The following is a 22,631-nucleotide window of genomic DNA, read 5'->3' on the forward strand; positions in this document are numbered from 1 at the left end:
AAGCCCTACCGTTATAACCGCCGGAAAAATAATCGATAAAATCGTAAGAAATAGTAACGTTTTACGCGATTTTTAATTACTTAGCCGATTAAAAGATAACCGATTAATAAGGTACTAGAAGCGGTAGACCCGGTTTAAAAAGGAAGCGCTTAAATAAATCGTTTCGGAAGGTATCCTATAAAAGAAGCCCGAGAAGTATAAAAATATACGACGAGTTATCGATTAGGAAAAATTACGCAAAGCTATAATTAAGGATTACCATAAGGATTTCGGCCATACGGGACGTATTTCGACCTACGATCGGATAGCTAAACTATATTACTAGCGCGGCATATTCGAATACGTTACCCGAGAGGTTAAATCGTATCTTAAATACTAAAAGGAAATAATACCCGGAAAGTCGACCCCGCCTTATATAACGAACTAATTAACGTTCTTACTTACTAGGTAATAAACGTATAGTATATATTAATAAATAACGGATTAATCGTAATATCGAAGCATAAAACGAATTATTCGGCTTTCTCGAAGCCCGAGCCATTAGAAAAATAAATTCTAAAACGATCGCTAAGTTCCTCTAGGAATAAATATCCTATAGTACGGCGTACCCTAGTAATTAAGTATAATAATAATTCCGAGAATAAAAAAGAGGTCCGTAAAGTAATAAAGCTAATCGGTATAAGAGTTAAAGTCGGTATTACTTATTTCCCGTAATCCTAGGATATAATCGAGGTTAGGTATAAAGTAATTCGCGAAGGCCTTATAAAAGATATAAACGGTAACGATCGGAGGTAAACGAACCTATTAAGGGTAATTATATAAGTAAATAAGACTTCGACGCGCTTATACGGAATATCGTTATACGAATTAATATATAAGCGTAAGGCTATTATCCCGATAGAAACCGTTATTCCGACCTAGCGTATTATAAACTAAAAGAATATCCCGGACCGAGAATCGCTTTTAATAATACGCGTACGATTAATCGAAAGACGCTAGGAAGATATTAGCCGTAGCTAAGGTTCTAGCGGCTAAATATAAGGAAGCTACCGGTATTAAGACGAAAAGAACGCTTACCGAATACGAAAAAAGCCCTTAAAAACCGACGACCTCGTACTATTATACGATACGTTACGATATATAAATAAGTCGATAACCGTAAAACTAAAGTACTACTAAAAGGAACCGTACCTAATCGCCGAAGATCTAGGCTATAGTCGTTATAAGCTTAAAGAACCGGATAAAGTTACGTTATTATACCTGGTTTTAGGCTATAAACTACGGAAATTTATCTAAAATACTAACGGGTTTTAAGAGCTAGAAAACTCGAAGGAAGACGAATAAATTATACGCCTATTACCGACTAAATATAAGGACTAAGAATCGACGACTATTAACGACCCTTAAGTTAAAGGAGGCCTAAGGCCTATACCCTTAGTAATTAACGACGAAGAAGAAGAATAATTAGCCCCGAACGATAAGGTACGAATTATAATAAAAATATTAAATAAAAAGCTTAAAGGATACGAAGTTATACCTAACGATAAACCCGGACCGAAAAGATCGACCCGACTTAATAAATAACCCTCTTATTATAATACGATAAGGCCATAATACCTTAAAATAACCTACCTATATCGATCGAAAAGAAATAAAGCCTAGGAGTTTAACATATAGTCGCTCTCTTAAGTAGGGAAGGAAAGAAGTTATCCCTATATGGTTATTAAACCGGTAGCTTATATACGAAATTAATACCTTAAATTATAATACTAATAAATACGCCCTCCCTTATCTCTTACCTTAAAAGAAAGTATATTCTTATAGATTATTAACGCCGATTAACGCGTTCCTATACTTAGATAAGTTATCCTTTGCGTTTATCGTTAGGAATCTAGGATATTAATATATTAGTATTACGTAATTATTATATTTTAATATAGGTATATTTTAATATTTAAAGAGAAAGTAAGGAAAGTAATTTATATTAATAAAAGCAAAAGAAAAAGGAAGAAAAGGAATACGCGTCTAAAAATAAGCTAGAAGTAACGTATACCCGCCGATTAATACCTCTCTTTTTCTCTTTACCCTCTTATCCTATCTTTATTTATTAATTACTAAGAAAACTAAAAACTTACTTACTTTCCGACCCCCGGAAAGTAGCGATGTTCGAGTTTATTATAAATAATAACTCCTCCTTCGTTACCCGTATTATAAGTAGGTATACGGCCTAACTTAGATCCTTTATTAAAAGGAAGTTACGATCTATCCTCGTCCGTAGATAAGTAAACCGCTTATTACGAAATTTATAACGTACCTCGTTAATAGAAAAGAGGTAAACGCCGTAGGAATACCCGAAGATATGATTAGAGGCTAGTAATCGGTAGGAAAAGAAGGGTTATATACCCGCGTATTTAACGGTATCGGAGGAAGTAAGCCGGCGTTCGTAGTATTAATAAGGTACCTCGTTAAGTACCTTATATTATTAAACGAATAAATTAACGACGTAATAAAGGTCCGTCGCTAATCGACGGAAATATTCGCTAATTAATCCCTTATTATTAATCTCTATAAATAACGTCCGGCGGCGAAAGGATTAAACGTAACGAATGAAGGATATAATATAACTCTAAAGGTAAGTAACCTCCTAAAAGTCTTTATTTATAATTTCCTATACGATATACCGGCCGGCCGCCGGCCTACCTAAAAAATAAAACCAAACGTTACGAATTATCTTATCATTAATTAATATAGCCCTCGATTAATAAATCCTATTAATATTAAGAGCTATATACTTAACGTTATTAGTTTATTATCCGAATTCCTTCGATACTTCGGAGCTACCGGCCGATAATTACTTTCGGGCTTTAGTTTAACGGATGGAAGTACGGGACGTACGATACCTACCAGGGCTTAGGAATTAGCCGATTAACGTCCCGGAATTTCTCGGTAAAGGATAAGCGGCGGAAGGATTCGTCGGATTACTTATCCATTAAATTTACCGGTAGCGATATCGACTTAACCCGTTAATACGTTACGGCCTTTTTCTTATCCTCCTTAGCCTTTTTAAACGCCCCGGTAATCTCTTCGTCGGTAATTCCCGTAGCCTTTAGCTATTCGAATAGCTTAAGGGCGGTCGCCCGGTCTAATTTAAGGAGTTACTTCTAGATAATAAGGTTTATTATATATATATATATGAAAGAAAGAAAAATAAAAACGACGAAATTATAAATCTAGAATTAAGAAAAATCGAAAAACGAATTAAAACGAAGATAAAGAACCTAAGGAATAAAAGAAAGGAAGTAAATCGGAACCGTAGAATAGCGAGAAATAAGAAGGAAGGTCGAACGAGAACGAGAGAATCGAATACGTTACTTAGGTCGTAAGTACCGTACTTAGGAGAGTTTCGATAATATCTATCTTAACCTACGTTTAATTATAAGTCTACGAACGTACGTACTTATTACTTTATTAAAAGTATATAATAAGAAGCTATAAGCTAACGTATTTCTTATTATAGCTCTATACGTACGCGGGGAAACGCGCTTTCCTAAAGCGTTAGCCGTAAGGATATATCTAATTATATCGTCGATACGTCCCTCCTTTCCTCTCTTTTTCCTCTTTAGGTATCCTATTTTAAAACCCCCTTTCTATAATTATTATATTCCTATTAATCTCTAGCCTACCTTTCTTATTATTAATTTAAATTCTTACTTTTACCTTTAACTTATTATCTTTTTCCTCCTTCCTTTAATTCTTTTTATTTATTTTTACGATGTCTTTCCCCGCTCCGCCGGAATTCCCTCTCCTTCTTCCTTTCCTCCGTTTATAGAGACGTACGTCGCGCCGATTTAACCGACTTAATTAAACTCTTACGGGAGATTTACGGTAGTAAAGATAACTAAAGTAATATAAAGAAGTATTAACTTAGTACTTTAGATAATTACGATTCGAAGAAGGGTCTGATCGAATTAAGATCCGATATAGCTTAAGCCTTCCGGCTATCCGTTAATCGACCCCGAATTATGGACTAATAACTATAGAAATAAACGAAAGTAGCCCTAGCTAACTTTTTCGTATGCCTCGCCCGTTACGACTACCTTACTAACGAAGATATCCGCGCTTTCTATATTATAACTAACTATAACCTTAAAGGCCGAAAGGCGGCCTTCGAAATAAACCCGTACTAAACGATAAGCTACCGATCGATAGGATCGTTTAATTTCCTAACCCGTTAATACTTCCTCGATAACCCTACCTTTACTTTAGTCTTTACGATCTATACGGATCTAATAAACCCCGAACGAGCTATTACCGACCCTTTAAAGTTCTCCTAAGCTTATTTCGCTATAGTATTATATCTTCCTAAGCCCCGGAAATTATTTAGCTTTAATATAATTAGAAACGGCGCCTTCGATCGGGCGGCGTACGCGCTCGGTTAGTTACGGCGAGCGTAAGAAGACGGTAATTTCGAGCCTAATATAACCTCTTAGTTTATTTACTACGTCGCGTTAATAAATTAATAAGATAGCTTTAACTACGGTTTTTAAAGCGGTATTTTACCGTATCTTATCTTTAAACGACCGATCGAGGTCGCCCGCTAAGCCTAAGAAAATAAGGGGCTTAATTCCCTTAATATTATAAGAAAATACGCCGAGGTAGTAGAGTAATTTTATAGCGTTCGAGTTTTAAAGGAGGGGGTAGGTATCGTTAAGCGTTTCCGGTAAGCCGTAAATCATTAAAAGTAAATTAACCTTATTAACGTTATAGCCTCGGCGTAAAGTACGCTGATCGGCGAGCCCTTAGCCGTAAGTCCTTCGTTCGATTTATTACGTAAGCCGAAGTCTGCCGTTCTTCTATAGCCTTAGTACTTAATTCCTCTTACTCCTTCGTATCGGTAAATACCGACCTACGTTACGACGACCTCGTTAAGGTTACGACCCGCCCTTTCCTTTCCCCGGCCTAATAAAAATTAAAGCTTTCTAATCCGGGAAGACCTCTATACCTTATAAGTAAAGGAAAAATACCTAGTTAACCCTTAAAACGCGCCCGCTCCCCTATCATTCCTCTAATTAAGAGGGCTAGGACGAAACTAAGAAAAAGGTAACCGAAATAAAGAAAGAGAACGCCGATCGGGCCAGATCGGTAAGGGTAAACCGGGCTAAGTTAGTTATAAAGTAATAAAAAAGCTCCCTTATAATATTAAACGAGAAATTAAAAGCGCGACGGTAATAGTTAGATAATAACCGATAAAATAAAGTTTCGCGGTAGTTTTTAAAAGGAGAAATTAATCGGGATATACCGTATTACCCTTTTTAGTTTAATTATTCCTTACGGTATAATTAAACTAAGGAAGCTATAGTAGTACGGTAAGATATACCCTCTTAATATATTACGTAATACGCTACGATAGGCCTTATACCTATATAAAGTAACCATAACTCCCGTAAGTACGGGACATACTATACTTATTATCTAATTCATCGCCTAACTAGATTACTATTTTTACTATTTTTACTTTAATTAAAGATTCGTTTTTATTATTAAATTCGTCGTTCTCCGATTAATATATCTATCTTAATTATAAGCGCTTAAGTTACTTCGTTATACCGCTATAACCGAATAAGTAACTTTTACGTTTTACCCCTTTTCTTCCCTTACCTCTTATACCTTCGGGCTAGCGACTACTATATCTCTACGACCAAGGAACATAACTAAAATACAATAACTACATTAAATTCCTTACCTCTCGATTAATATAGCGATATTAGTTTCATTTATCCTAGATTATCGTACGTACTATAGTCTTCGATAGAATATACTTTCGAATAAACATATCCGGGTCTCCAGCATCGCGTACGCTCTGCTCCTCCTCAATATATCGTATTATCCTTTTTAATTTAATTATCCCTTACGGTATAATTAAATTAAGGAAGCTATAGTAATACGGTAAGACATATCTTTTTAATATATTACGTAATACGTTACGATAGGCCTTATGCCTATATAGAGTAACTATAACTCCCGTAAGTACGAGTTATGCTATACTTATTATTACGGAATTTACTACCTAGCTAAATTATTATCTTTATTATTTTTACCTTAATTAAAGATTCGTTTTTATTATTAGATTCGCCGTTCGCCGATTAATATATCTATTTTAATTATAGGCGCTTAAGTTACTTCGTCGTACCGCTATAGCCGAATAAGTAACTTTTACGTTTTACTCCTTTTCTTTTCTTACTTCTTATGCCTTCGGGCTAGCGACTACTACATTTCTACGACTAAGGGGTATAGCTAAGATACGATAACTACATTAGATTCTTTGTTTTTCGATTAGCGTAGCGGTATTAGTTTTATTTATCTTGGACTACCGTACGAGCTATAGTCTTCGATAGAATATACTTTCGAGTGAACCTATTCGGGTCTCTAGTATCGCGTACGCTCTGCTCCTCCTTAGTAGGTCGTTTTATAGTACTATAGCCTTATCGTTTTATAAAAAGAGGGTTATTTATATAATCGGATCGATCTTCTTAGTCCGGGTTTATCGTTAGGTATAACTTCGTATCCTTTAAGCTTTTTATTTAGTATTTTTATTATAATCCGAGCCTTATCGTTCGGGGCTAATTATTCTTCTTCTTTATCTTTAATCGCCGAAGGTATAGGCTCTAGGCCTCCTTTAGCTTAGGGGTCGTTAGTAATCGTCGATTCCTAGTCCTTATATTTAGTCGGTAGTAAGCATATATTTTATTCGTTCTCTTCCGGGTTTTCTAGCTCTTAAAATCCGTTAATATCTTTCATAAATTTTATAATTTATAGCCTAAAACTAGGTATAATAACGTAATTTCATCCGGTTCTTTAAGCTTATAACGATTATAGCTTAAATCTTTAGCGATTAAGTACGGTTCCTTTTAATAATACTTTAATTTTACGACTATCGACTTATTTATATATCGTAACGTATCGTATAATAATACGAGGTCGTCGGTTTTTAGGAGCTCTTTTCGTATCTTATAAGCGTTCTTTTCGTCCTAATACCGGGTAGCTTTCTTATATTTAGCCGTTAAAACCTTAGCTACGGCTAATATATCTTCCTAGCGTTTCTCGATTAATCGTACGCGTATAATTAAAAGCGATTCTCGGTCCGGGATATTCTTTTAATTTATAATACGCTAGGTCGGAATAACGGTTTTTATCGGAATAATAGCCTTACGCCTATATATTAATTCGTATAACGACATTCCGTATAAGCGCGTCGAAGTTTTATCTACTTATATAATTACCCTTAATAGGTTCGTTTATTCCCGATTACTACCGTTTATACCTTTTATAAGACCTTCGCGAATTACTTTATACTTAACCTCGACTATACCCTAGGATTATAGAAATAAGTAATACCGACTTTAACTTTAATATTAACTAGCTTTATTACTTTACGGACCTCCTTTTTATTTTCGGAATTATTATTATATTTAATTACTAGGGGTACGCCGTACTATAGGAATATCTATTCTTAAAGAAACTTAGCGATCGTTTTAGAATCTATCTTTCTAATGACTCGGGCTTCGAAAAACCGATAATTCGTTTCGTATTTTAATTATTACGATAAATCCGTTATTTATTATATATATTATACTTTTATTACCTAATAATAAGAACGTTAATTAATTCGTTATATAAAGCGGGGTCGACTTTTAAGTTATTTCCTTTTTAATATTTAAGATACGATTTAACCTTTCGGGCGACGTATTCGAATATACCGCGTTAATAATATAATTTAACTACCGATCGTAGGTCGAAGTACGTTTTTATAAGCGAAATCCTCGTAGTAATCCTTAATTATAGCTTATATAATTTCTCTAAGCCGATAATTCGTCGTATGCCCTTATACTTCTCGGCTTCCTCTATAGGATACCTTCCGAAACGACGTATTTAAGCGCTTCTTTCTTAAACCGGGTCTATCGTTTCTAATACCTTATTAATCGGTTATCTCTTAATCGGATAGGTAGTTAAAATCGCGTAAGAAACGTTATTTTTCTTACGACTTTATCGATTATTCTTCCAGCGGTTATAACGGTAGGACTTTATCGCTAGATTACTCGGCGGCGTTAGGTAATACGCTATATTCGCGTATATTATATTAAGCTATATATCGATAAAGTCCTTTATATCGCCTTCCTATTAATCGTCGTCGTCGTCGCTTAGGCCGTTAGGTTTACGTAAGAAACCGTCCGTAACGGAATATCTCTTATTAGGTATATATTAAATATCGAAGCTAAATATCTTAAGATAAGTTATTACTTAATAAGGATAACGCCCGGGAGACTAAAGAATCCGTCGTTAAGCTAAGCGATTAGTACTTTAGCGTCGGTTTTAAGTATGAAGTAAATGCGTACGTAAAGTAGTTTCGAAGCCGTCGTAAGGACTTAACGACTCCTAGATATTCTCGTTTCGTAGTATCGTAATTTAACTTTACCTTTCTTTAAATCCCTAACTTATATTCGAAGGTTTAAAGTTACCTTTATCGTTATCTTAACCTAATACGTAGCTTTAACCGTTTCTTAATACGTCGACTTTTACTTAGATTAATTACTCGATAATATAATTTAAGATAATTAATACCGGTACGTTAATAAGAATAATCTTAAGCGAATTTATAATATATTATTAATCGATTCCTTAAATAAAGTATACTTTCCTACGTATTAATACTAAGAGAGGTTTAGCGATTATAGCGTAGTAGTCGATCTATATTCTAAAGAAAACCGTAATATTAATAAAAGACCTTACTTAGTTTATATTTTTATATAACTTTTACTTTAAGATCTTAATTATCTTTATTTCCGAGGGCTTCCTATCGTTTATACTATATAAATATCTGACGATTACCGTACTACCTTTATACTAAGTAGATTTAACGGCGCTAATAATAGTACCGGCTAATTCGAAGTTTAGGAGGACGGCGTCGATATTCTTTAAGTACTAAGATAAAGTATCGTATTTCCAGAAAAGCCTCTTAGTTATCGTATCTCGATACCGGCGCTTTAATACGACGTCGTCGAAGAAGGACTCGTATTTAATGGAATTAAATTGTAAAGAATTCGTATAACCGCCCGGAAAAAAGCGGTAACTAAGTTTATCGCGCTTTATAATAAAATCATTATACGTAAAAGGCTAATAAAATTAACGAACGTAGTTAAGTTACGGTTTATTTCCGTTAGCGTTACTTAGTCGTACTTAGAGAAAAAGTCGACGATTATAAGGATTAAATATATAACGAATTCTTAGGTAAAGGAATCTTTATTTCGAGGTAGAAAGGCGTCGCGAATAATCTAGGCGTTAAGTTTTATCGTAGAGTTAATAAGTCGTAAATTATTATCTTTTTCTCGACTACGAACTACGTATTTCGATAATAACCGTAACTCTCTTCTAGGATTCCGTTCTTTAGTCGTATACGTAAGACTTCGATTACTCGTTCCTTAAGGAATACTAGGATAAGGATATCCTTAGCTTACTAGACGTTATATAGTACCGTCCTAATCTTATAGTCGGGGTAAACCTTAGGTCGAATTTTCTCGATTTTAAAGAAATCCTAGGCTAAGGTTATCTCTTTCCAGTATAGGATCTTAATAAATACGTCTTTCTCCTAATCGATTACTTCCGTATCTAATAAACCTATTTTAATAATGTTAAATCTTTCTATTATTCATCTAATACCTCGAGGGTTATTAGCGAATCTTAATATAATATTCTTATAAGGTTTATCGCGTTAAGATACTTCTAGGGTTCGTACTTCGATTTAACCTCCCTTAATATATAATCCTTTTAATTTAATATTTCTAGCGGTATCTAGCCATTTAACCGTACGTTATTTACGAGTTAAACTTTACGCGACTTAAGTTTATATATAATATTAACTAAAATCGTACGTTTAACTTAGTAAGTTAATTCCGAAATAAGGGCTAGGTTTCGCTTATGTTATTTCGATTCCTACGTCGTATATTAAATTACCTTCGTAACGGCTTTACTAAAGACGTAAAGGAATTCTTCGTCGCTTAATCTAGCGATCGCCTTATCTCCCTTATCCAAATTAAATTCAAAGGCCGATAAGTCCTTAGCTTCGGAAATAGGTATTACCTCTATATCGTCGTCGTAAAAGCGGGTATAATTAATTTTAACTTAAAGGCTAGCGTCGCTTTTAAGTACTCGACTAAGAACGCGTTTTTAAGCCTATATATATTATTAAGCGGCCTAGGATATTAATAGCATCTAGTTTTCCTAATCGCCGAATATAAGGCTTAGTAACGTATCGCTTCTTAAGTCGATAGCAAGATGGACTATTATCTAGGCCGAGCTAAAGTTAACGGTTTCTATAAAGGTACTTCCGTCGAATTCGAATTTCATATAGGATTAAAACATAAAGTTTATACTAAGTAATAAGGGATAACTAACGAACTTATTTTTAATGACGTAAATTAGTAAACGGAAGTAATAATTAGCGAGCTAGATAAGACCGTCGATTATTCCTACGTATAGGATTTCTATAAAGGATCTAAAACCTCGCTATATCGCCTTAGTACCGGTTATAAGGAGACGTTACTTCTTTACGTAGTTTCTACGATTATATTAAACTACGCTCCTATATCGATTACCGTAGATACGAAAGCTTCGTTCCGTTAGGTCCTACGTTAATTACTAGCTTAAAGAAAGGCCGGATATAGTTCCTAATATCCTTTACGATAATAAAATTTACCGATATTTTACTTAAAGGATTAATAAACGAGGCGGTAGTTTATAGTACGCTAGGTATTTTAATACTTTCTTTCCAATCTTTTTATACGTATTTCTTTATAATCTTAATAACTTTAAACTAACCTTCGTTAATCTTTATAGCGCGTATCGTAAGGTACTTAACTACTTATTCCGAAAACCCGGGTATAAACTTAATTAGGTCGTTCTACGAAACTTCGAAACGTTTTCTATTATTTTTATTAATCTTATCTAATTAAAACTCCTTTAATAATTCGTTAATAGTCTTTATTCCTAGCTTAGTCGTTCGTATTTATAGTAGCGTTCTTACTAGCTTTAGTTAGTCCATGCTTAAGCTATAACGATAGGACTTCTATATCTTCCTAATCGGGTACTTCTCTCTCGATATACTCGCCGTTAGGACCTCTAGCTCGCTTAACTACGTTAACTTCGACTAAGTTCGTTTTAATAATACCCTTATAATAATAAATACCTTCGTCGTTAATAAGTCTCTTTATTTAACTATAACCTAAGATCTTAATCTCGTATAATTCGTAGTTATATTTACGTTCGACTATTTAAATAACGTTAATCTTTAATATAGCTCTTAGTATCTCTTCTTACTTTAATACTACTTTCTTATTCTTAGAGTATCGTAGGTTAAGGGATATAAGCTTTAGCTTCTCGGTTAGATAATAATATACTATCCTACGTACTTACTTTAGAGATTCCTTACTTTAATATACGTAAAATAAAATATAATAAGCGATCGGTTCTTCTTTACGCTTAGCTTAAATAATAATCGATTCTAGGATTAGTATTAACTCTAGCTTATTTAGGTCTCCGTTCTCGAGGTAGTATATTACTTTTTATTCCTATAGTAGAACCGATTCTACATTATATCCGTTAGTAGTAAGTAATAAGTATAATTATAAAGCCGATCGAAAGTATTATAAAACTAATACTCGAATTTTCTATAGTTACTCGATTAAGTTAATAGAATCTTATTACGTATGCCTCGGTAGTTTAATATAGTACTACGTCTAGAACCTACTAGGGTTCTTCCGTTAGTTTATAGGTTATAAAGACTTAGGTTCCGAACCGCGTTTATTAAGAACGGGTTTTCCTATTAATATTATTAATCGACGCCGTACGTATCCCTAGGACTATAAGAGCTACTCTCTTAACGGTAGTTCTACGAAGTTATTTTATCTCTAAAGCGTTAAGTCGGTCGTAAAAGGCCTATATATTAACTTCTTAACTAATACTTAGGTACCGTAAGAAGGTCTAAGCTACGAGGAAGGCGGTAGTAAAGGTATTTAAAAGCTAGGAATCGCTAATTATTAAACTATTTATATTATATGTTTCTCGGGTTCTTCGAAAGTTACCGTTTTATATTATTATCGTTCTTCGGCTTAGTTCCTATCGGTAATTTATACCATTATACGACGTTCTACTTACTTATAAACCTAGGTATAAAGAATCCGGTAGTCGATCTCCGATCTTATTATAGTTATAGTCTTTCGTTTTATAGAACTTTATAATCAAAGACATTAGGAGTTTATCGGTTAGGTATCCTACTTTCTAGGGAAGCTTTCCGTTATCGTTCGTGAGCTTAAAAGACGTTTATAGTTTATAAGATAAGTAAAGATTACCTTAAGATCGTAAATTACGTTACCTCGTTCTAGCGCTACGAGTTTTCGTTTAACGTTAACTTAGCTTAGTTTATTAGTAATCCTAAAACGGTACTTCAAGGCTATAATAATAACTCTCTAAATCGTTTAATCCTTTATAACGTCGTTAATACGCCTTAATAATCTTAATCGTAATCTATTCACCGATCTCTTTAATCTTATCGTCGTCGCTTATACGGTAGCGGTTAAATAATCGATCTACCCTTTCTAATTATTAGGTTACGTTACTTTTACTAAACTTAAGCCTCGGGTAATTGGTAGGGTTTAGGAATTTAAAAGTTAGTATTACGATAATCAGGGTAACTATCAGTATATTCTAATTACTAAAGGCTGCGTTATTATTATTTTAAGATAATACCATAGTAATTAACGGGATAAATATAAAGCTACGAATAAGGGGTAATTAAATAAGAGTTTTATCGTTATCCTCCTTTTCTTCGGGTGGATAAAAAAGAGAGAGTTAGTATCGACTCTTAAGGTCTTTACTAATGGTTTAATCTTTATTACTTCGGGGCTTAATAGCGATTTATTTCGTTTCTTAGTTACGGACTCCGTTTAGTTTAACGGTACGAGGTATAAAGTAAAAAAAGAAGTAGTAGGGGTCTTATTATCTAACATAAAGGTAAAGATAAGATAGCTATTATCTATATCCTAATACTTTTTCTCTAGTATAGGTATATTATTATCTATTATATTATCTTAATCGATAAGGTCTGGATATTATACGAACTTCTCTAATCGGTCAACGCCTAACTAGAGTACGAGGCGTATTCCTTGGACTAAAAGTTTAATTATTATAAATAAGTTAACCATAGTCCTTTTTATTAAGGTTTAGAACTTCTAACGTATAACCTTCGTTAAAGTAATACGTATAAGGGATAGATCCCAAATAAAGGATCACGTTAGATACGATATCGGTTATAGCTATAGGCCGGTTTCGATTTAACGGGGGCTATTTAATAATATCAGTAGTATTACCGTTAAGCGCCGCTTTACGCCTATATTAGTATTTCTCGTTATATTAGATATTAGTTAATAATATAAGGCTAGCTTATATATAGGTATACCTATTAATTCGATTTTAGTTCCGTTTCTTTAATTCTTTATATCTACGTAGTCTTATTAATATTAATTCCTAGTTCTCCTTAAAACTATCGGTTATTAGTAGTTATTAGTCTATTAATCTTATTTATACTATTAATATTAATATCTATATTATATCGTATACTATATCGTTGAATCGCTACGTTTAGGTATTGTAGTGGTGCGGTGGATCTAGGCTACGTAGCTTTTTCGATGTCTATTTATATGGGTCGCGCACTTATATTTTCATCAGTTAGACTTAGACCTGTAGCTATCACGACCTACAGCCATTCACTCGTTTCTTGCCATGCCTTTCTAGCTATCTTCGTTGCCCGTCTCTAGTCTCTCTTTCCTTTTCCTTTCCCAGCTGCCGTTTTCAGTTGGCCGATCAACTGATCAGCTGTTTACAGCTGTGATCTAGGTTTAATCGGCACTGGGCCAGTTGTTGGCAGTTGGGTAGCCGTTTTCGTGCCTCCGTCAGCGTGCCCACGCTGCTTCTCCTTAATATATAACTTTTACGTAGCAAATAGCCTTTAAAACCGTAACATTAAGAAGATAATCATATACTAAGCCTTAGTATTAACTAGAGCTCTATTATTAAGCATAGCTTATTATATAACACTTACTTATTTCCTTATTAGAGTATTTATTTATTTATCTATGAAACGAGCTTTATAAAAATCTTATTATTTTATATATTTAAAACTGAAATCTTTTCTTAATTAATTAGCAGTTCAGGCTGAGTTTTTAACGTTTTGTATACCCTTAGATGACTAAGTGATTACGAAGCAACGGAAGCCAGCCTTGCCAAAACGTACAGGAGTACTTGCCTAAAGTAGTAAGTAGACAGGTGGGTACCTAGAGCTAGCCCCTTGCCTCTCCTCGGTAGCATTTCGCATTTCCATCCATTCTTCCCACCTCAAGTATTTCTATCGTTAACTCGTCTCGTTCCTTGTGGTTCCTCTCGCGTATGCATTCGGAAACCTAACAGCCCGCATTGTGCCAGGAGTACGTGACAAAAGCAAGTTGGTTCTCTACACATAAGTATTGGATAGTCGAAAGTGGCTTCCTTTCCCCCCGTCTATTGACTAATCGATTCCCTGCTTTCGTATGTCCACGCTGCTATTGAGACCGGATGACGTTTGTACCGTGTTCATCTCATGCTAATTATACAAGACCTGAAAACGAAGAAGACTTCCTGGCTTTCTACCCGAAGCGCCGATCCTAAGTACAGGTGGCGCGCCCGTCCAGGGTTAATCGTCATGAAGTTCGGTGAGCAGCTCCGCTCGAGCATCATTCGCGAGTACCAGTGGTACTATATCGACTACGATGGCCTCAAAAACGAGCTGAAGATCGCCTCTGGGCCTCTCCTATATATGGACCAAAGCTCCCACGTAGCTCCCTTGAGCGCGACGGACAAAAAGGGAAAGGCCAAGGCCAGAGGCCAGCGGAAGAACAAATGGACAGAGGAGGATGAGCAGCGTTTTATTGCTAGACTCTATGCCGAGCTTGAGAAAGTCTATACCAAAACCAAGGTTAAGCAATCAGAAATACAACGTCGCATAGCTGTCAGTGAGCGAGAAGTGAAGGAGGTCGTCGCCAAGGTCACGGAGAGGGGCTTGACGGAACAAGGCCCTTCCGAAGAAGAGTTCATACTGCTCGAGGAAGACCTGAGCGACATCATTGCTGATGTCCATGACTTGGCCAAATACGTCCAGCTGAATTATACGGGCTTTTATAAGATCATCAAGAAGCACGACGTTTGTGCCCTCACCTCAATATCCGTGCGGTTTCGCGGGTGAACTAACGCGTCTTGTAGAAAATGACTGACTGGCACCTCCGACCCTCGTTCGACACCGCGCTCAAAACAAGCCCTTCTATAACGAAGACTTCGATGCCGAGGTCGTAAAATTATCCAACATGTATAACAATGTCCGAACGCGCGGGAACCCGGTCAAGGGCGATAGCGCCGCCGGCGGTTCCCAAGGCAGCTTCGTCCGCCAGACCACCAAATATTGGGTGCACCCGGACAATGTCACCGAATTGAAGCTCATCATCTTGAAACATCTCCCGGTGCTGGTCTTCAATGCCGGCAAGGAATTTGAGACGCAGGATTCTGCTATCTCATCTATCTACTTCGACAATCCAGAGAAATGGGACTTGTACGAAGGGCGACTGAAAAAGACCGAGGGTGCTGAAGCTATTCGCCTGAGATGGTACGGCGGCATGCAATCCGACACCATCTTTGTTGAGCGCAAGACGCACCGCGAAGATTGGACCGGGGAAAAGTCCGTGAAGGCTCGCTTCTCCACGAAAGAGAAGAATGTCAATGGATATCTGAGGGGTGACCTCCTCCCAACCGCCCTGTTCGAAAAAGCTCGTAAGGACGGCAAAGAAATCCGAAAAGCTCATCGCTGAAGATGAGACCCTAGCGAAAGAGATACAGTACTCCGTCTTAAAGAACGGGTATAGACCCGTTTGCAGATCGTTCTACAACCGCACCGCATTTCAGTTACCAGCCGATGCACGCGTTCGAATATCGCTCGATACCGAGCTGACGATGATTCGGGAAGACAACCTGGATGGTTTTAAACGATCCGGGAGCAATTGGAGGCGAATGGACATCGGCATCGATTATCCCTTCTCGCAATTGTCCCCCGGGGACGTTGTGCGTTTCCCATACGCCGTTCTAGAGGTCAAGCTCCAAACCCAACATGGACAGGAGCCTCCGGAGTGGGTTCGTCAACTCATCTCTAGCCACCTTGTAGAGGCCGTCCCGAAGTTCTCGAAATTCATCCACGGCACCGCCTGCCTTTTCCCCGATAAGATTAACCTGCTTCCGTACTGGATGCCACAGATGGATATGGACATTCGCAAACCAGTAACTCACGACTTCGGTATTCACCGCCCGACACACTCACACACCAGTGGCACGACCTCAGATGACGATGACGATGACGACATAGATTCGGATGCTGGGGAAATTACCGAGCCCGCGTCTCGGGCCACCCACATGCCGGAAACGGTCTTTCACGAGGTACCCAGGCGCTTGTCGTGGGGGACATTGAAGGGCAGACAGCCGGGACTTGCACAGTCCCCAACGAAGACTACTCCCTCTATGATTCCGATAATGAAGTGGATGAGGAGGATGCCCTCGAGGAGGCGAGGAGAATTGGTGGATGGGCGTACTATTCGAGCATTGCAAACAGGTACATTGGAGCGGCTAGCCGCGGTGCTTGGGCCGCACTGGCGAGCGCTGCGCCGCGTCCTCGAGCTTCGATCGTACCTCGTAGCAATCGAACACAGATGTTCTTCGGCGACGCAGATATCCAAACCAAGAGGTTCAAGGCGCCGAGAGGGAAAAGGATATACGTTCCAGTCAGGGTCGAGCCTAAGGTCTATTTTGCAGCGGAGAGGACCTATCTTGGTTGGGTACGTAACTTTCTCTAGTGGCGCGGTATCTCCGTCTTACTAACGTCTCTCTAGCTCGAGTTCTCCATCTATATCGGTACGATCGCAGTCACGCTGCTCAATTTGGCGCGAAACCTAATACGCTCTCTTTCGTCGTCTCTGGTATATTTACTCTTCTAGCTATCGTGTCGCTATGCTACTCTGTCGGCATCTACTTGTACCGGAGCAGGGGGATCCGCGAGCGCAGGATCATTAAATATTATGATAGATTAGGGCCGACCGTTCTATGCTCTGCGCTTTTCCTAGGGGTAGTGCTCAACTTCGTATTCCAGGGCCGGGAAAGGAGCCTCTCGTAAGGCAGCCATATCAGTATGAGAGCCAGCTACGTCTCCAATGAGCCAGTTCCAGATAAAACATAGAATAAACAGGAGGAGAGAGCCTCCAGAAAAGCCAGTTGGGTTTCAGGTACTTACTCTGGGAATACTAAATAACGTAGGGAACACTTGCAATAAATAGAATTAGAGCGTAAACGAACGAATGGATTCTAGTTCAAGTCCACCTTGGAGGAGAGAGAAACTGGAGAAAGGAGAACTGAGGAATTCCCAGGCACGTTGGTATTGAATATATGTCACCTTATTGCTGTCAGATTGTGAGTAAATTACCCAGTAGGTTAGAGAGGGTGAGTAACAACACATAACGGTATGGGATTATATGCACCATGTGTACTATATTACTTGTCAGTAAATAACCTATAACACGTCAACAAGTAGGTTAGATAAAGTAGTTAACCGCCGATAATAAATAAAAAGATGTTTCCTTTTTAGAAAAAGAATTATGGTTTTAATATCAATATAGTAAACATGTTATGTCTAGTTAGAATCAAAGATATCTCTTTGATATATATATAATATATATAAAGAAAGACTTCAAGTTTTATATATCGACCGGCCTCTCGTTAATGTTGATATAATGGAGCAAATAATACATTTCTACAAAGGTATGAGTTGGTGGAATAACACAATCCAACCATTCACGTGGGCCTGACGTGTCACTTAGGCAAGGCTACCTAAGACATGCTGTCTGTAAAACTTCGTCTTACATCTCAGCAAAAACAACATCCAACTAGACCCGCCTCCTTCCCATTCATCGGATCGGGGATTCCAAGCAGCTCGAAGAATTACCGCTCGTCATGTCAGGTCAAGGTAGGCCGGGTGGTCGAGGGCGTGGGGAGGAGGACCACCCCATGGGCGAGGTCGCGGCGGAGGAGGACCGCCTCATGGGCGTGGAGGAGGAGGGCCGCCTCATGGGCGAGGAGGGTCATTTCAGGGTAGTCGTGGTGGTGGGTTTGGATCCTCAGAGGTATTCAGGCAAGTGACACCAGCCCATCTAGATGCGCCTACTTAAAGATTTATCCTTACACGGGTTCGCCATAGGCCCTCGGGTGGCGTCCCGCCGCCTGATGCGATGGTCAGGAAGGTCGAAGACGCTCTCCAGGCCGGCAAAGCATCGCTTAACCTCGGAAACCCGAGCCTTGCAGATGGATTTCCCACTCGCCCCAGCTACGGGGTAAAAGGGTCGGACGTCGTACTTTGGGCAAATTACTTCGTCCTCGACACCCCACGGCAACTTCTCCTGCAGCAATACCATATATCTGTGACTCCTGCTGCCACGGGGAAAAAGCTGACCCAGGTTATACGTCTGCTTCTGCAAGCACCAGACCTATTACCATTCCAAGCCGACATCGCCACCGACTTCCGGTCGACTCTCATCTCGCGGCGTAGGTTTGAGATCCAAGAAGTCCAGGTTGAATACAGAGGAGAGGACGAGGACGAGCCTCGCCCTGGTGCTCGTCAGTATACCGTCAAGCTGGACTTTATCAAGGTCCTAGAAGCTTCCGCGTTAACCGAGTACCTTACTTCCACAAACCTGTCCGCCACTTACGATGACAAGCTGGCAGTGATACAGGCTCTCAATATCTTTTTGAACCACTACGCTAAGTCTGCCGGGAACCTTGCTACCATCGGTGCATCGAAAACGTTCTCCTTGAGTAACGAATCTGATACATGGATTCTTAGCGACTGTCTCATCGCCTTACGTGGCTTCTTCGCGAGTGTACGCGCAGCCACGGCTCGGGTCCTTGTCAATGTCAATGTCAGCCATGGTGCCTTTTATCAGGAGGACCGTCTTGATGCACTCATCGCCAAATCTGGGTTGCGGAGAGATCCACGCAGGCTGGAAGCCTTCCTGAAGGGGCTGAGGATTAAGGTCACCCACCTCAAAGACAGACACAACAAATCCGGTAAGGTCATATTGCGAGCGAAGACCATTTCTGGAGTGGCAAACAAGAACGATGGACATAGCCTAGGACACCCCCCTATAGTGAAGGGATTTGGATCTGGTGCGAAGGAGGTGCAATTTTGGCTGGATGAAAAGAACGTCTCGGCTGGTCCGTCGACACAGACGCCCGCGGGCAAAAAGGGTGGCAAGGGTACCAGGTCCCAGGGAAAGACTGCCGCGTCCGGCGGCAAGTATATTTCTGTGTTTGACCATTTCCTGTCTAGTAAGTCATGCCCAGCTCCATCCGAGGAGGGTGATGGTTGTTGACGATAACGCAGCACATGGGATTCGTATCGCGGATGTCACCCTTCCCGTAATCAACGTTGGGAATAGGGACAACCCTTCGTACATGCCGGCCCAGGTCTGCCATGTTTTACCGGGCCAACCTGCCAAAACCAAGCTCGGCCCGGCCGAGACACAGAACATGATTCGGTTTGCAGTTCGCAGACCCGTTGAGAATGCGAGGTCTATTGTTATGAAGGGACGGCATACATCGGGCTTGTCCCCCGACACAAACCCACGATTGGTATATTCCTCCTGAATCAGTCACCTTCATTACTCGGCTGACCATGTTTTTCTTTTCAGTCGCAATTTGGGGTCACCGTCTCGCCCGACCTCATTACTGTCTCGGCCCGTGTTCTCTCCCCGCCAAAGATCGTATACAAGCAAAACCAGCAAGCCCAGGTAATGGCTGGTGGCTGGAACCTGGTGCCACGTAACTCAGCGAGTCTCAAGTTTCACACTGGTACCGTCCTGCAAAGATGGTCATGTCTGTATATCGAAATGGAGGGTAACTTGTACCCGAGAGCTCAAAAGTTCACGCCCGAAAGCCTCGCGAGCCTAATAGGAGGGTTCCACTCTGTCCTTAAGGACACCGGGATTGCTGCAAGTCCCCCCCTTTCCCCACAGCAGGTCCAACTGAGCGATACAGATGATATCAAACTCGACAACTTCATCAAACGTGCAGCCTCATCGTTGCAGTTGCTGTGTATCATCCTGCCGGCCAGTCCGATACCCCTTTACGACCGCATTAAGCAGCTGGGCGACGTAAAGTACGGTATCCACACCATTTGCAGCGTCGGCACGAAAATTGCGAAACTTTCGGGCCAGGACCAGTACTTCCGTAACGAGGCTCTTAAACTTAACCTGAAACTGGGTGGCGACAACCATATCGTCAGTCCCGCGAATCTAGCTCTGGTCGCCGAAAACAAAACCATGATCGTCGGTATCGACGTAACTCACCCCTCCCCGGGATCGAGCTCGATGGCTCCTAGCGTCGCAGGTATGGTAGCCAGTATTAACAGCCAGTTGGGTCAGTGGCCTGGTATCTTGAGTATCCAAAAGGAACGTCGCCAGGAGATGGTCTCGGACCTGCAAAGCATGCTCAAGTCCCGCCTCCATTTATGGCGCGAGAAAGGGAAGCATGCCACCCTTCCCGAGAATATACTTGTATATCGGGATGGTGTTTCAGAGGGCCAGTACCAGAAAGTCCTAGATGAGGAGCTCCCATTACTTCGCGCCGCATGCCGGGAAGTCTATTCTATCCCGGACCAAAGCAAAGGACTCCCACGCCTGACTATAGTCATAGTTGGTAAGCGTCACCACACGCGTTTTACCCAACCGCAGAGACCGACGCCGACCGTTCAGGCAACACGCGACCGGCGGCACCGTGGTAGACCGAGGCGTCACCGAGGCGCGGAGCTGGGACTTCTTCCTACAAGCCCACACCGCACTTCAGGGCACGGCACGACCAGCACACTACTTTGTTGTGCTAGATGAGATCTTCCGCCGCCGAAATACCGGCGCAGGTAATAAGGGCAAGACCCCAGCTACCACACCAGGAAAAAATATCGCCGACGAACTGCAAGAGCTGACTCAGAGCATGTGCTATGTGTTTGGCCGCGCCACCAAGGCTGTGAGCTACTGCACGCCCGCATACTACGCCGACATTCTATGTGAGCGTGCTCGATGCTATAGCAAAGTTTTTGACCCCGTCCAATTCGACAACGGTGTCCGTGGCGGGAGACGAAGTCATCGCGAGCGGGACTGGGGTCTCTTCAGAGCAATCTTTCGTAAAGACCCACGGGAGATTGGAGAATACAATGTTCTACATCTAAGGCGAGGTCCGTGAAGCCACGAGACTCAGTATCAGGGAATGTAACGAAAAGAGGGTAAATTTGATAGTTTGTGGCCGGCGGTGATATATGAGTTGTGAAAATGTCAAGTTACGGTATGGATAGAAAACTTACCATCTGTTACGTGACTACGGGCTATACCCACCTCGGGCCACCCTTATCTTACTAAAAAAACGCTAAAAGTTATTAACTTCGAGCTTACCGCTTTCTATTAATATTAAAGCTATTCCTAAGATATTATAATTATAGTTTATATAGAGGTTTACTTTTAATTTTGCGTTTTCATAACTTTAATCTAATACGTATTCGAGAGCTCTTATTAATTAAAAGCAGCGGTAAATATATTGTAGTGGTACGGTAAGACTAAGCCACGTAGCCTTTTACATAAGTATTTATCCTATCCGGGGGATAGTTATAATACGTTAAACTAGTTATTTTTAAAGGATACTGTAGTAGTATAGTAAGATATGCAATCTTAATATATTATATAATATGCTATGATAGGCTTTATACTTATATAAAGTAACTATAGCTCTCGTGAGTACAGACTATATTACGATTATTATAAAGATCATTATTTAATTAAATGATTAACTTTATTATTTTTATTTTTATTTCAGATTCGGTTTTATTATTAAATTCGTCGTCTTTTGATTAATATATTTATTTTAATTACGAGCGCTTAAGTTACTTCGTTATACTGTAATGTAGTGGTGCAGTGGATCTAGGCCACGTAGCCTTTTCGATGTGTATTTATATGGGTCACGCACTCATATTTTCATCAGTTAGACTTAGACATGTAGACATCACAGCCTACAGCCATTCACTCGTTTCTTACCATGCCTTTCTAGCCTTCCTCGTTGCCCTTTTTCTAGCCTCCTTTGCCAGCTGCCGTTTCAGCTGGCCGATCAACCGATTACAGCTGTTTACAGCTGTAATCTTAGGTTAATCGGCACTGGGCCAGTTGTTGGCAGTTGGGTAGCCGTTTCGTGCCTCCGTCAGCGTGCCCACGCTGCTCCTGTTCAGTAATAACCGAAGAAGTAACTTTTATATTTAGCTCCTTTCCTCCTTTAATTTCTTTTACCTTTAGGTTAACGATTACTATATCTCTATAACCAAAAGATATACCTAAGATACGATAATTATATTAAATTTCTTACCCTTCGATTAATAAAGTAATATTAGTTTTATTTATTATAGATTATTGTACGTATTATAGGTACCG

General features: G+C 39.4%; 2 protein-coding genes across 2 annotated transcripts; both read left to right on the forward strand.

Moving 5' to 3' along the window:
* Positions 1–14,785: 14,785 nt before the first annotated feature.
* GGS23DRAFT_608283 (SPX-domain-containing protein) lies at positions 14,786–17,290 on the forward strand (the record flags this gene model as incomplete). Its single annotated transcript, XM_051520182.1, has 5 exons — positions 14,786–15,283; positions 15,396–15,903; positions 15,944–16,548; positions 16,599–16,972; positions 17,044–17,290. The coding sequence occupies 5 exons, from the start codon at positions 14,786–14,788 to the stop codon at positions 17,288–17,290; spliced, it is 2,232 nt and encodes a 743-aa protein (XP_051367075.1).
* A 504-nt stretch (positions 17,291–17,794) lies between these two features.
* On the forward strand, positions 17,795–21,700 carry GGS23DRAFT_590502 (eukaryotic translation initiation factor 2C 2). The gene is made up of 6 exons (XM_051517697.1): positions 17,795–19,494; positions 19,550–19,797; positions 19,857–20,862; positions 20,898–20,912; positions 20,948–21,264; positions 21,335–21,700. Exons 1-6 carry the CDS (start codon positions 18,399–18,401, stop codon positions 21,386–21,388), a joined length of 2,736 nt encoding a protein of 911 aa, XP_051367076.1. The 5' UTR covers positions 17,795–18,398; the 3' UTR covers positions 21,389–21,700.
* The last annotated feature ends 931 nt before the right edge of the window (positions 21,701–22,631 follow it).

This window comes from Durotheca rogersii, assembly GCF_024521655.1.
Source record: "Durotheca rogersii strain YMJ 92031201 chromosome Unknown GGS23scaffold_64, whole genome shotgun sequence".
Classification (NCBI taxonomy): domain Eukaryota; kingdom Fungi; phylum Ascomycota; class Sordariomycetes; order Xylariales; family Xylariaceae; genus Durotheca; species Durotheca rogersii.